General features: G+C 34.1%; 1 protein-coding gene across 3 annotated transcripts; it reads right to left on the minus strand.

Annotated features, from left to right (window-relative positions):
* Positions 1-2,833: 2,833 nt before the first annotated feature.
* On the minus strand, positions 2,834-12,224 carry LOC148868051 (alpha-galactosidase 3-like). Of its 3 annotated transcripts, XM_088971297.1 has the most exons (16): positions 11,367-11,724; positions 10,900-10,958; positions 10,754-10,814; positions 8,130-8,186; positions 8,009-8,043; positions 7,063-7,166; positions 6,873-6,945; positions 6,612-6,670; positions 6,456-6,521; positions 6,289-6,372; positions 5,727-5,791; positions 5,542-5,624; positions 5,093-5,183; positions 4,787-4,845; positions 3,633-3,773; positions 2,834-3,143 (listed from the first exon to the last, which is right to left on the minus strand). In XM_088971297.1, the coding sequence occupies exons 1-16, from the start codon at positions 11,413-11,415 to the stop codon at positions 3,033-3,035; spliced, it is 1,197 nt and encodes a 398-aa protein (XP_088827423.1). In that variant the 5' UTR covers positions 11,416-11,724; the 3' UTR covers positions 2,834-3,032. The 3 variants fall into 3 exon arrangements, with proteins under 3 accessions (XP_088827423.1, XP_088827422.1, XP_088827424.1); XM_088971296.1 differs by lacking the exon at positions 10,754-10,814 and having other exon boundaries at positions 11,367-12,224; XM_088971298.1 differs by lacking the exons at positions 3,633-3,773; positions 10,754-10,814 and having other exon boundaries at positions 11,367-11,785.
* Positions 12,225-13,082: the final 858 nt, after the last annotated feature.

Here is a 13,082-nt window from a genome sequence, read left to right on the forward strand (position 1 = left end):
CGGGGTGTCTCATGTCTGAAAAACTTGGACTTTGTGTTTATTATCCAAGGGTATCTTTTCTTTTCCGCTTTCATTCTGTCTCGTTGATGATGTGATCCGCTTCGAATTCAGTCCTGAATTTTGGGTTCTTGGACTGAGATCTCTATTCACTCTCTTTTTTCCTTTTGCGTTTCTTTTGAATCGAATCTTAGCAATCTAGTTATGGTTCTAAGCCTTGAAGATCTCTGGTTTCGTGCATTAGGGTTGTCGCTGAGTCTCTGCTATTTTCCCTCCTTGCATTAAGGTTTTGATTTTTGAATTTTGAACACAAACCTAACCGACACTTGACTTCCTCCCCATTTCATTAGGGTATATTTTTAATCCCAGTTTCATCTAAGGTTTTGAGAAGACATTATTGTTGGATTTTATTTTGAAAATTTAAAGAATAATGAAGGGCAAATTTGACCACAAAATGGGTAATTTTGGAATTTAAAAAATTAGAGGTGCAAATCGGGGGCCCGCATGGCCCAATACAGCCCATATATATTTTATATTATATATATATATATATATATATATATATATATATATTTATTTATATATTATATATAATATTATATATATATATATTATAAAAAATTATAATAATATAATATATACAATATTGATAAAATAAATAGTTGTTTTCAATTTTATTATACTGTTTTATTTAATTATTGTATAAATAATTGTATACATCAAAATTTATATAAGATTTTTTTAAAATAAATAGCTTTGGCCTAGTCCACGGCCCGACCTAGCCTAAGGCTCGACCCACAACTAGCCTGGCCCGTGGCACAGCACGGGCCCGCGTGGAGCTCAAGCCATGTTGGGCTTAGGGATGGCAATTTTCCCCATCCCCAACTTCTCCAACCCAATGGGGTTGGGGATGGGGATTGTTTAGGTAGCGTGGGGACAAGAATTAATAGGAATTCTCAGTCGGGGTTGGGTCGGGGATGGGGATTAAGGTCCTCGCCTAGCTCCGACCTTGATTATATATATTAAATGTTATTTATATTAAATATACTATTATATTATTTATATTATATATAAACATATTTAAAAACAATATTTATAATTTAAAATTTTTATTTATTTTAGGTAAATTTATTTTAAAGAAAATTGTTATCTGAAAACATTTTGGGGATTTGGGTCCCCATGAGGAATCCATCGCCATCAGGGATTGGGGATGGAGGATAAATTTTATCCCTGACGAGGATTGGGGACAAGGATGGGATTAATTTTAGAATCGGGGTTGGGGACAAGGATTGAGTTGTTGCCATTCCTAGTCGGGCTGACCCCCCAAAATATCCTAGGGGAGGGAGGCACAGCTTGGGATGGCCCGTGGGTCAGCACAACTCAACCTGCACTTTGCACGAGCCATACACAGGCCATGCTGTGCTGGACCAGCACAGGCCATTTTATACCTCTAATAAGTCACATGACATCACATATGAACACATTATAACGACCTGGGGTGTGTGTGTGTGGGGAGGAGGAGATTTTGTCCATTCTTAGAAAACTTGAAGGTACTTTATATCCATTTGTTAAACCATATGGTATTTAAGTATTTAACCCTTAAAACAAAAGTGTATTTTGATGGAAAAGGTTAATGCTATGCATTGATTTTTTTTTTTTTTAATATCATATTTATCCTTAAGGCTGAGTTTTGGAAAGAGTACAAATGCAAATATATAAAGTGCAAAACCTTATATTTTGTATTATTTTTTAGGTATTTATACTGTATATATTTGCATTTGTACTCTTTTCAAACCAAGCCTAATCAACTTTGTTCAATATATTAATAAAATACCCGCAAAAGGAGAAAGTCATGACTCAAAACAGAGATGTTTACTTTAATACCTTCAACATCTCCTTACCCTAAAAGGCTAAAACTAAGTCTCAATTTGGAATGAGTACAAATACAAACATATACAATGTAAGATTTTATATTTTGTATTATTGAGTTAGTTTATGATTATGACACCAAAAAACTAAAAAAACTTACAACTAATCAATGACCATCTAGATTTTCCTTATATTGTTGTGTATATATTTATATTATACATATTTGTATTTCAACAAAATACAATATTTTGCATTCTACATATTTGCATTATTATTCTTTCGTTCAGCTCAGTTTAGAAAGAGTACAAATATAAATACATAGAAAACAATACAAAATTATAAGGTTTTGCTCTTTACATATTTGTATTTATAATTCAGTTCGAAAGGAGTACAAATACAAATGTGTGTAAAGTACAAAGCCTTATATTTTATATTATTTTGTATGTATTGTACTGTAGATATTTGCATTCGAAATTCCAAAAAGAGAGCATAGGCCATATTCAATTCAGCCCTTAACAAAATGGCTCCCAAACCATTTAAGTGCTGTCCTTTACTCCTTATGTGAATTAAAGGTTTTTTAACGTGGCAGTTTCTGTTTGACGAATACCCGCATGTGTCTATTTTTATTTTTGTTCCACCATCCATTTGGGTTGGGACGAGTGTAAATACAAATACAAATGCTGACATTTCATGAACCTTGCATATTTGTAGTTCTTTCTACTGTACATATTCGCATCTGTACTCTTTCCAAACGGAGCCTTGTTTAGAAAATACAAGGCATACCGTTCTACTTCATGAAGGGGCAAAAGACCTTAGCGGCCGGGCCCATGGTTTGTGCAGCAGGAGGAAACCAAGTAAATCATTCTTAGTTGCATAATTTGATGGCAAAACGTATCCTGCATGTACTCACTTTCACTTAAAATTCCTCTCTCCACTTCTAGACATCCAGAAATAAAAGGATCAATAATTTTGGCAAACTCAAATGCAGATTTCACACCAAAAACTATATGCACACATATATGAGATAAATTTCAGTCTAGGTAATACACGTACAGGATATAATACTTAATACATTTATAATTTTGTACATAAAGCCTGGTCCTTCTTTGTGGATAGGCCAGTATCTAAAGTAGACCAAATACATGAAGCCATCTGATGGTATATGACTAAGCCGCAACATAAGACAATATTTGGGGAGTGAAGACATACATCTTACAATCATGAGAATCGACTCGAGTGCTGAATGATGTCAGTGCGACTTCTGCTACATCTTCATGCTGGCAAGTGAATATATACATGATGAGTATGAAATTTATTAAAAAAGCACAATCATTGAGCCTTTTAGATTTAAAAAGAATTTATATCAAGGCTGAAAGTTGTATGCATGGCAATGGTCCAGCCTCATCTGACCACCTACAAGGGTTACATGGGTTCTGAACAGAAGATATCTCTGGCCAAAGCCACAGGTACAGACTCTTATCACTGATATGCTGCAGGGTTGTTTAATCTTGTTTTTCTTCCTGGTAGATATGCAAACTGAACTTTTTCATGATGAGTTCATCCAGTTCCCTGTCCAACATATTTCCCTTTTTCTTATATTTTACTGTGGGCAATGCGGTTGAATCATAAATCCCATATAAACTTGTATAACTATATAAACGTGCATACAACATTTCTTCCCGTGTCCCTGTAATGTGACCATGAATGTAGGTGATACTTAAAACTATTAATTCGTTTGTGTAAAATTTCTTTACATGCCATCTCACCTTCCATATATCTCTTACAGAAACTTTGATGGTTGGATGGAGGCCCAAAACTTCCCATTTGGCTGTGATGGTAACAGCTTTTGAACAGCGGTTCCAAAAGGCAACTACCAACCTGTTTCCAGAAAGAGGACCTGCCCAAACCTACAGCCAGAGGACTATTTCTGGGTCATGACATGGCATAAAAAATATCTCTGATACAAGCTGAAAGAATGTCTGAATGTTAATGTTGCATGAAGACATCATATCTTTGTTGGACTCTCGAGTTGGCATGCACCCCCGAGTATACTCATGTCAGACTACCCAAATCAGGAGTTAGACTCCTTAATGGTACCAGTAGGAAGGTTTGCCCACCGAGTTGTTATATACTCAAATAGGATTTTAACTCGAAAAGCTTTTAACTGCTTACTAGTTACTACTAATCCTACTAAAGCCAAACAATTGAAAAACAATTCCAATATTGACCCAAAGAAATAGGAAACCCAAATCCTCTCCTAGACAAACACCCTATCATTAAATGAACCATTGCTCACTCAAAAACTATTTAACAAGACTTAACTAATTTTTTATTGGTAAACTCTATAAACTAAAGTTTACTCTTAAAATGACCAAATGTATTCTTACCAATAAAAAATGATTAGATATATTCTTAAAACACCAAGAAACTATAAATAACCATTAGAAGACTCAAATTGGCCAAAATTATAAGCACCCACAAATTGCCACTTGATAAGGAATAGGGAGAAAACTGATTTCTTCCTCCATTGATTGTTCCTCTGTTTCCATGTCTGCATCAAGTTCTTTTCACCTTACCATTTTTGTGATTGGAAGGTTAACAAGATGCCCTTTAAGGATGTTGCAAAATTTAACAATTTGATAATGTCAATAACAGGCAAATTCCTACCATACTCATCCTTATGGCTTTAAAGCACCTAATACACCATTATGATACCATGAAAATAAACACTTTTGATTTGGTAATAAAAAAATGATTTTTATTACATAAAATAGGTAAAAATGTATGATTGGTCTCAGATTTGATAAATCTGACAGAAATATGATTTATTAGAGACTTAACTATGTTATTTGTGTTTTTGTTGTAAGCTTTGGAAGTATTACCACTAGGTCATAAATATTAAGAAATGGGAGGGATGGACCTGTCGGCAGTTGTCCTTTCCTTCAGCGTATACCTTCCGTCCTTGAACCCCAAGCGAGTCTGCAAGGAAACAAAAATTGAATTCTTGATCAACTGTACTTGCAGTGCATACTGGAACATTTAACATAAATAAAAGAAGATGGTTGCATATTGCACCTTGAGAATATGCCATAAAAGAAGACAACCAACCAAGATAATGGAGATAAGAAAAATCCATTATTCAGGTGAAGCAAACAGGTGCGCACAAACACAAAAACCACTGCTTATACATAATAACAATAAAACATTACATTTGACAATAGAGTACCTTGATTTATAGCAATGACCTCCTTATTGCTTAGAATCTCCAATGTTTCTGCAGTCATGTTTCTTACATCGCAACCTATCAAAAGAGGTGCCTGTACACTCAAATAGTTTCTAAAGATTGTTACATTCTGTGCAGAACCCCACCTACCCATGTTCAAATGCAGCCACAATTAAACATAGTGGTACTTAGACTGTAAATTAATAGAGATTAGTTTTATGTTTAATCTGAGAGACCAACATTGAAGGTCATAGTTTCAACTGTCAAATTTAGCCTTTTGCTATCCAATTCTATTATGAAAGACTGATACTACCAAAATGGCTGAGTTATATCTACTTGGGATACTCTTGAGAAGATCATTAAAGCAAAATGGATAGCTTCATTAATGCCCAGATACTCTCAAGTAATTTTCCAAATAAAAGATGTAAACCACAAGAGTTGAAGGAGAGCACCTTCATTAATGCCCAGATATTGAAATGTGCACGATACTCCTGGAAAGTCATGCCTCCATTGCCAACTTCTAACATGTCTGGGTCTGGTCCAAAAAGGCATAGGATGTATTAGGGAGCTGATAAGAAAAGAAGACATCCACCAGCACTCATAGAATTGACACTTGTAATATGAATATTTCTATTACCATTCCATCCACCAGGTCCAGCATATGTAGCCCACTTGTCATTAAGATCAGCAGTAGTGGTCATACTTGCCAGTATAAAAACATTGAAATATGATCAGTATGACAAAAAAATCAAGTTAATTAAATAATGACATGATACCCAAATGTATGCTTCTGAGATTTATGAAATTCTAGATTTCTTTTTAATTCCCCAATTTTGACTGTTCTTGTTCTAAGTTTTCTCCACTCTTTTTTCAGGGAGGGGAAACACTCAAATATTCAACTCCAACTTCATCTGTAGGTCCTCTTCCATTTGGACTTTTAATTTGGCATGCCATGTACTTAAGTTTTCTCACAGAAGATTAGAATGAAATGATGCCAAAGATCTAATAGATTATATCCTTCTAGAAGGAAATTTATAGTCATGTTAGACAAGATATTGCATGTTATCAGAAACAACAGCCACTCTAATCAGGACTTTTATGCATGAGGTTACTGCCAATGTGAACCATCAACCATTGATTGGAAAGAGGGCTACATTTTCATGTGGTAACCATGTAAACATAGATCCCAAATTTCTAACCTTGCCCATGAGTCATTGATGTCATCAGTTGTTCGCCAACTATTTCCAACTCCACCTGCCCATAAGGCAGGGTCATCAACGCCCCTACATAGAATGAAAACATAAAAGCTCTTAAGATCCACTGAACAACTTTGAACTGTAAAAAATAAATAAATAATCTTAATTACCATTCACAGAGCGAGTAGAAAATTGTGTGACCGGTTGCATTTAGAGCTTCATGCATTGGTGGATATCTGGAAATTATGAATGCAAACTGAATCAATTTCAGGACAACTTATTGTTTCTAGAAATTTTATTTAAAGATAGCCAAGGTGAGGGCAAACCGTTCCTCTGGTTTGATCCCTAGATTGTAACAGTTGTCATACTTCAAATAGTCCACATCCTGATTGACATAAGTACCAAATATAAATTGGAAAAAAGAAGTGATGTAAATGAAGAAGAATTTAATAAACTGATATCTGAGATTTTCATCTAAGATTATATGATTTGATTGAAAATTTAGACCTTCCATTCCAAATATTTACTTTGTACATAGATAAATATAAGTTCCATTTCCTATTTTTGAAAAATACAAGAACTCTTACCCAAGATGCAAATAGTTCCGCATCAGCCCTTTCGTGGAAAAGGGATCCAGGACGAACTTGACAAGTAAAGGCCCTATCAGATTGAATTGGTAATAGAATCCAAGAATGAATTACAATGATCAATTCATATTGTTATTGGGATATTCACTTGATATAAGGCTCTAACCCAAAAATATGAGACTTGTCTTACCCAGCATCAGAATAAATACCAAGCTTGAGGCCCTTCTCATGTATATAATCAGCAAGAGCTTTAATACCTGATGGAAAGGTTTCTGGATCAGGAGCCAAATTTCCCTGAACAAATAAATACTTATCATAAGAAACTCTGAAAGAAAATAATAGAAAAAAAGTTCTTTGTTTCTTCCATAAGCAGCAAAAGGACTTCCCTTGGAAGATTTGTGTTGTAGGGAGCATAGCAGTAAAAATAGAATTCTTAGTGAAGTTGTTCTGTTAGAAAGTGGGGTGGGGTTTTTCCTTTTAGTTTTCTTACCATTTTTTCCTTTTTTTGGAGAGGGATACGGCAAGAACCAGAACTACATTGTGTAAGTTACCAACATAATACCTTATTATGTTTCCACTTTACCTTGTTATTTTATTTTATTTTTTTATTTTTTTATGATGAAGTATAATTATACCTCTTCTTGCGTGTTTAAGCTAAAAATCTTTGGTGCAGAAAGATGGTTAGATTCCCAATCCACCCTACATTCAAGGGGTAAATTTCTGCCCTAAAATCCTTGCCATGTGCTCAGAAAGAACTCCTTTTTTGTAGACACTTGTTAAGCTAAGAAATTAAAACTTTCAAATGCTAATATAACTTGAATAAAGTTCTACTAAAAGGTGGACAAAAAGTTGCTTCTGGTGGAAGATAAATTTCCACATTGGCCCTCAATGTTTTAAAAAAAAAATGTAGCTTTGTATCCTTTTCTACATATATACAGTAAAGTATAACCCTAGCTTTTTCATTTGAAAAATGAAAATAATAAAAAAAGATAATTAAGTAAAGGCAACCTTATTTGAACTGTTTTAAATTGAAAACACGCTCTTCTCTTAGAGCATAAATTCATAATCTATCATCATTTATCCAATTACTAAGACTTGTTCAAAAATAATGTGAAAATAAAAGGCTTTGACTTAACCTGCAGATTTCTTGTAGGAGAAGACCAACAATCATCTGCCACCAGAGATTATGAATCAGTATAAGACAAACAAGAGATGAAATTGTATTGACTGGAGCACATTGGTAATAAAAAGAATTACCTATATTGACATAAATATAACCTAATTCAGCCAAACCGGTATAGATGAGTGCATCAGCTGCCAGAAGGACAAAAAACATTGAAATTGTGATGGAACTTGATCAAATAACAAGAGGGCCAGAGGGGGCAGCAGAAAAAATAATCAATTATGTGATCGATACTCAAATATTGTTTTTTTAAGATTCATAAGTTGAATAGCCATCATATACTATGAATTCCGATTAATTTTTGAACTTTTAAGTCTAAAACAGTCATCACTGATCAATTGCCATTAAGAATGTATTTTCACATGGTATTCTTGACCAGGATTACATGGAATATTCTGCTTAATGGTCACAAAAAGATTATTATTGGTTCAAAACAACACACTAACTCTTAGATTATTAATAAGTTTACTGATATTCTTTTGGTATATGGGTTCAACATGGTTTATTACGATCCTTTGGTGTTTACTTGCCAATTATAGGTTAGTGTATTTGCAATAAATTTGGATGACATAATAATCACACTGGGTGACCATGAGGGATGATGAATGTTATGAGCTTTTTTCTGTAAGTATGCCGGTATCTAACTTTTTTGACACTATGGATCCTAATGTGAAGATTGACACAACAAGATGATTTCTTGTTGAGAAGTAATTGTAACACACCAAGACTTTTTTTTTCTCTCTATTTTATTTATTTTTTTTGTAATAGCAATTGTAAGTCAGTTTATACTTTATACGTATCTTTTTGATTGGTAAGTCGGTTTCTAAATCTTCCTTGTTAGTTGCACTGGATGGAATGTGTAGCATCATTAGGTACTTAACAAAGAATTCTAGGAAAAGGACTTTGTTACAAGACATCTAGTCAGTTATGTGCCATCATGGTTGTGATGGCATCTAGGTGATTCTGGGCTACACTGCAGAAACTACTTGTCAAGTTGCCAAGGCAACGTAGAATTTTACAAAGAAAAAACTAATTTCTAGGTTAGTTCTATAGTTTACATACCAATCAACATGCATATAAATTGCAAAATAGCAATCCCCTTTACTAATAACATTAGTTTTCCTTTCAAAGCACAATGAACCATTGAATCTAGAAGACAATAACATTTTAAATCAGCCTATCTTAATATTTTAAACACAGAATTATAACACAATAAGTATTTAATAGAGCAAGTGTACGTCAAAAAATTATTAGCAACTAAAGAAGGCTATAGTTTTATAATAAAAGTTTTCAACAGAAAGAGTAACACAAAGGGAAAAAGAACAAGGGGCAGAACCCTTTTTCTACTTGGGTGGCATTTAGCAACTATGAACCCCAAACTCTGAAGGAAAAGAAGTCTGAGAACAGTTTGAGCTTTGAGCAGTAAAAATTAACTTTTCTGCTTTCTAGATCTCTGAATGCAGAGAAGTTGTTAGGTAATTTGAATGTTGTAACCTTTGAGAAATGTCTATTCACAATTTTACCCCTGTAGATAAACTTGTTTGGTTATTTTGAATTTGTTAACCATTCAGAAATGTCTATGATAAATAATTTATTTAATTAATGTATTGTTTTCAATTTTTTAATTAATTAATATTTTGTTATGTTTTAGCATCTTAAATAAATTTTAACAATTTTAAATGCCTTTGTTATTATTTTACAATTATTTAATATCTACCACTTTTTGAGTAATCTATTTTACATATTTTTAAAATAGTAATTATTGTATTATCTTCAAATATTATTTTATAAGTTATAGATTATTAATGATTTTAACATTTTTCTTTTTTTAAATAAATTTAAATTCCCTTGTTTTTATATTACAATTATTAAATATTGCTTTTCTAGTAATGCATTTTACATGTTTCTAAAATTATTTATTATTAAATATGTAATACACTTTTTTAATTATTATTTAATAAAGGATACATTTATGAATATTTTTAACAAATTTTCATTATTTTAAATAAATTTTAATAATTATTATGTACCTCCTTATTATTTTATAATTATTAAATATGTGTTAAAATTTGAGCAATATACTTTATGATTGTTTTATTATAAATTTATTAATTTGCAATTATTATTTGTAAATTATAGATTTATTAATAATTTAGCATTTTATTACTTTAAATAGATTTTAAAACATGATGGATTTTGGAATAGAAATTTTATGTTTCGTTAGGGGTAAAAGTATCCAAAAGGTAATAACCACACCTGTGACCGCATAGAGGTGGGGTGACGGGAAATGAAATTATTGGGTGTTCAGCGTTCAGAGGTTGGTTTAGAGGTCTATGCATTGCGAAGGCCCCCCTTAATGCCTGTGTATGTGTGTGTGGGAGAGAGAGGAACTGTAGAAAAAGAAAACTCTTAACCATTCTCTTCTTTCTCTTTCCTTGTTGACGAGAAAACACAATAAGACACTTGTGGTCTTTATTTGTTATTGCCTAGGCAGAGCCCAGTCGCCTAACCTAAAGGCCCTAAACGGGTGTCTTTCTCATATAAGCCATAAGTTCAGGGCCTTCAGGCGAGGCGTCCAACCAATACTCAAAGGCAATAAAGCATAATCTGATAGTGCGTACAAATTATGAAGAGGCATTATTTTCTGATTTACAAGCAACTAAGATATATATACTGCATGTACAGGCACCGCGGTCACCTGGAGGAAACTGTTGCCTAAGCGCCCAGGTGACGAGACAAAAACTAAGGCCACTATCATTCTGCAAATTTCCCAGATACTGAGATAAGAACTTAAGAAGTTAAGAACCAAGTAAAGGGAAACATAGAAGAAGGCAGATATCAGACCTGTTTCCTTAATAACAGTTTCATTGATATTACAGGCAAAGAAATTCCAGCTATTCCATCTGCACCCACATAAAAGTAACAATTTAACTAAAACGGAAGAAAACCAAAACAGCAAAAACGAAAGCATCTGAGACAAAAGCAGTATCACAAAATTTATGCCCATGAATTGCATGGCATTCTAGTAGTAACAGTTTGAAATTAAGAAGCCAATTGCTCTAAAAGAAATTAAAAGAAAGAGAAACGTATTTATTTATTTTTCGGTAAACTATTTATTTATTTCTGGATTCTTACTACTGTCCAAGAATATACTAAACCCCAAAAAATTGCAACATATTAGGTGTTGCGAAAACACAAATTGAGAAAATTTTCTTCACCTAAAATCAGAAGAAAGGTCCCAGAAGGGGTGGGAAAAAAGAAAAAAAAGAAAAAAAAAAAAAACAGAACAACAGGGAGAAGAAAAGGGTTACCCCATCTGAGGCGTTCGAGCCAATCCGTTGTTGAGCTGCAGTTTTCCATAATTAGAAGTATCGTAGAGGTTAGCTCTCAAAGTGGGTATTTCGTAATTTTCGAGGAGGAGAGGTGCCACCCGAATAGCGATGGTGATAGAAATTGCAGAAAACGAGAGGATCAGAAGAGAAATGTAGACGATGTTATTCGCCATGCTCCTTGTCCTCCTACAGTCCTACTTCACTTGTCAAAATAGCAGAAGCAGAGGGAATGAGAGTATCTGATGGAAAGAAAGAAAACAAACGGACGCGGGGCCGGGACTCAGCGGTCTGATACAGGGTTCATCCAATTGGTACAACTCCTCTTCATCAACTGCCTGTGTATTTGACTATTTATAGGTATAAAAATGAAGTGGGCTTGGCGTCAGGGGTCCCTCTCCCTGGCCTTGTTTGTAACATCTTAGCCATTCACACATTCCTAGGGACTTGTGTTCTGTGTCCAATTGGTACAACTCCTCTTCATCAACTGCCTCTGTATTTAACTATTTATAGGTATAAAAATGAAGTGGGTTTGGCGCCAGGGGTCCCTCTCCCTGGCCTTGTTTCTAACATCTTAGCCATTCACAGATTCCTAGGGACTTGTGTTCTGTGTTGTGGCTTGTGAAAGCTAAGGAGGAATATCTGATCGCTTAGATGCAAGGGAGAAGGGACCCCACCCAAAAACCATGGTCCAAGGCTCCAAGCATTACTTATTTCTATTCTCTACTGAGATCGGATCTGCTCCTCACACCTGCGGCCTTACAAGTGCCTCAGATGCATTCATAGAGGTGTTTTCAATACACGGTGGATGTACCTGTGAGGCGCCCATTTGTCAGGAGCAGATTCTGTTATTGGGAGATTAGTGGGTTATATGCGTTATAGGGGAGAGGGGTTATGCAAATTGGGATCTGTTCGTCTTAAGAGCGAACCTCATACCGATCTCACAGGTACATCCCACCGTATATTAGGAGCATCACCCATCAATAATAACAAGGGAGAATGACCTTTCAGCCCAAGGTCAAATTTCATAGGCCTAAAGTATAGTTGGGGTGGATGACAGCTTGGAATTTATACTAATTCATGGGTGAATATGGATGCATAGGATGTGGGTTTTTGAACTTTTGAATATTTATAAAGTTGCAGCATAATTCAAAATCCATAATAACAAAGTATGGAAAATGTTCATATACATGGTGAGATGTGTCTATGAGGTTAGTGTAAGGAGCAGATTTGGTCTCCTGTAATGCTACCACCGCTAAGGTCCTATTGGTTTTCATTTAGGCTGGTTTGGAAGAGGTGTAAAACCTCATTAGTGTAAAACTTCACCATCGGTTTAGTTTTGTCAATGTTTGTTTAGAGTGTAAATCAATATTGATGTAAAATTCTAGTCCGATTCAAATTTATAGACATTTGGATGGAGTGGAGTTTTACATAGATAATCGATGTAAAAACTATATTGATAAACACGTTTAATGATTCACATTTTCAAACAATTTGCCATGTTTTACATTGCTTCTAAACGCGCCTTTTTTACATAAATGGGATCCCAAATAAGGGCCACTATTTTTTATATGAAAAATACAACTTGACATCATAAAATAATTTTGATATTTACACAACTTTTTTTCAAAGGCAATGGTACATAGATCGGACAAATCACCCAATGTACCAACTTTACTACTTGTTCAAGTAATTGAG

The sequence above is a fragment of the Nelumbo lutea genome, chromosome 2 (assembly GCF_056320005.1).
Source record: "Nelumbo lutea isolate HS-2025 chromosome 2, American lotus-T2T, whole genome shotgun sequence".
Lineage (NCBI taxonomy): Eukaryota > Viridiplantae > Streptophyta > Magnoliopsida > Proteales > Nelumbonaceae > Nelumbo > Nelumbo lutea.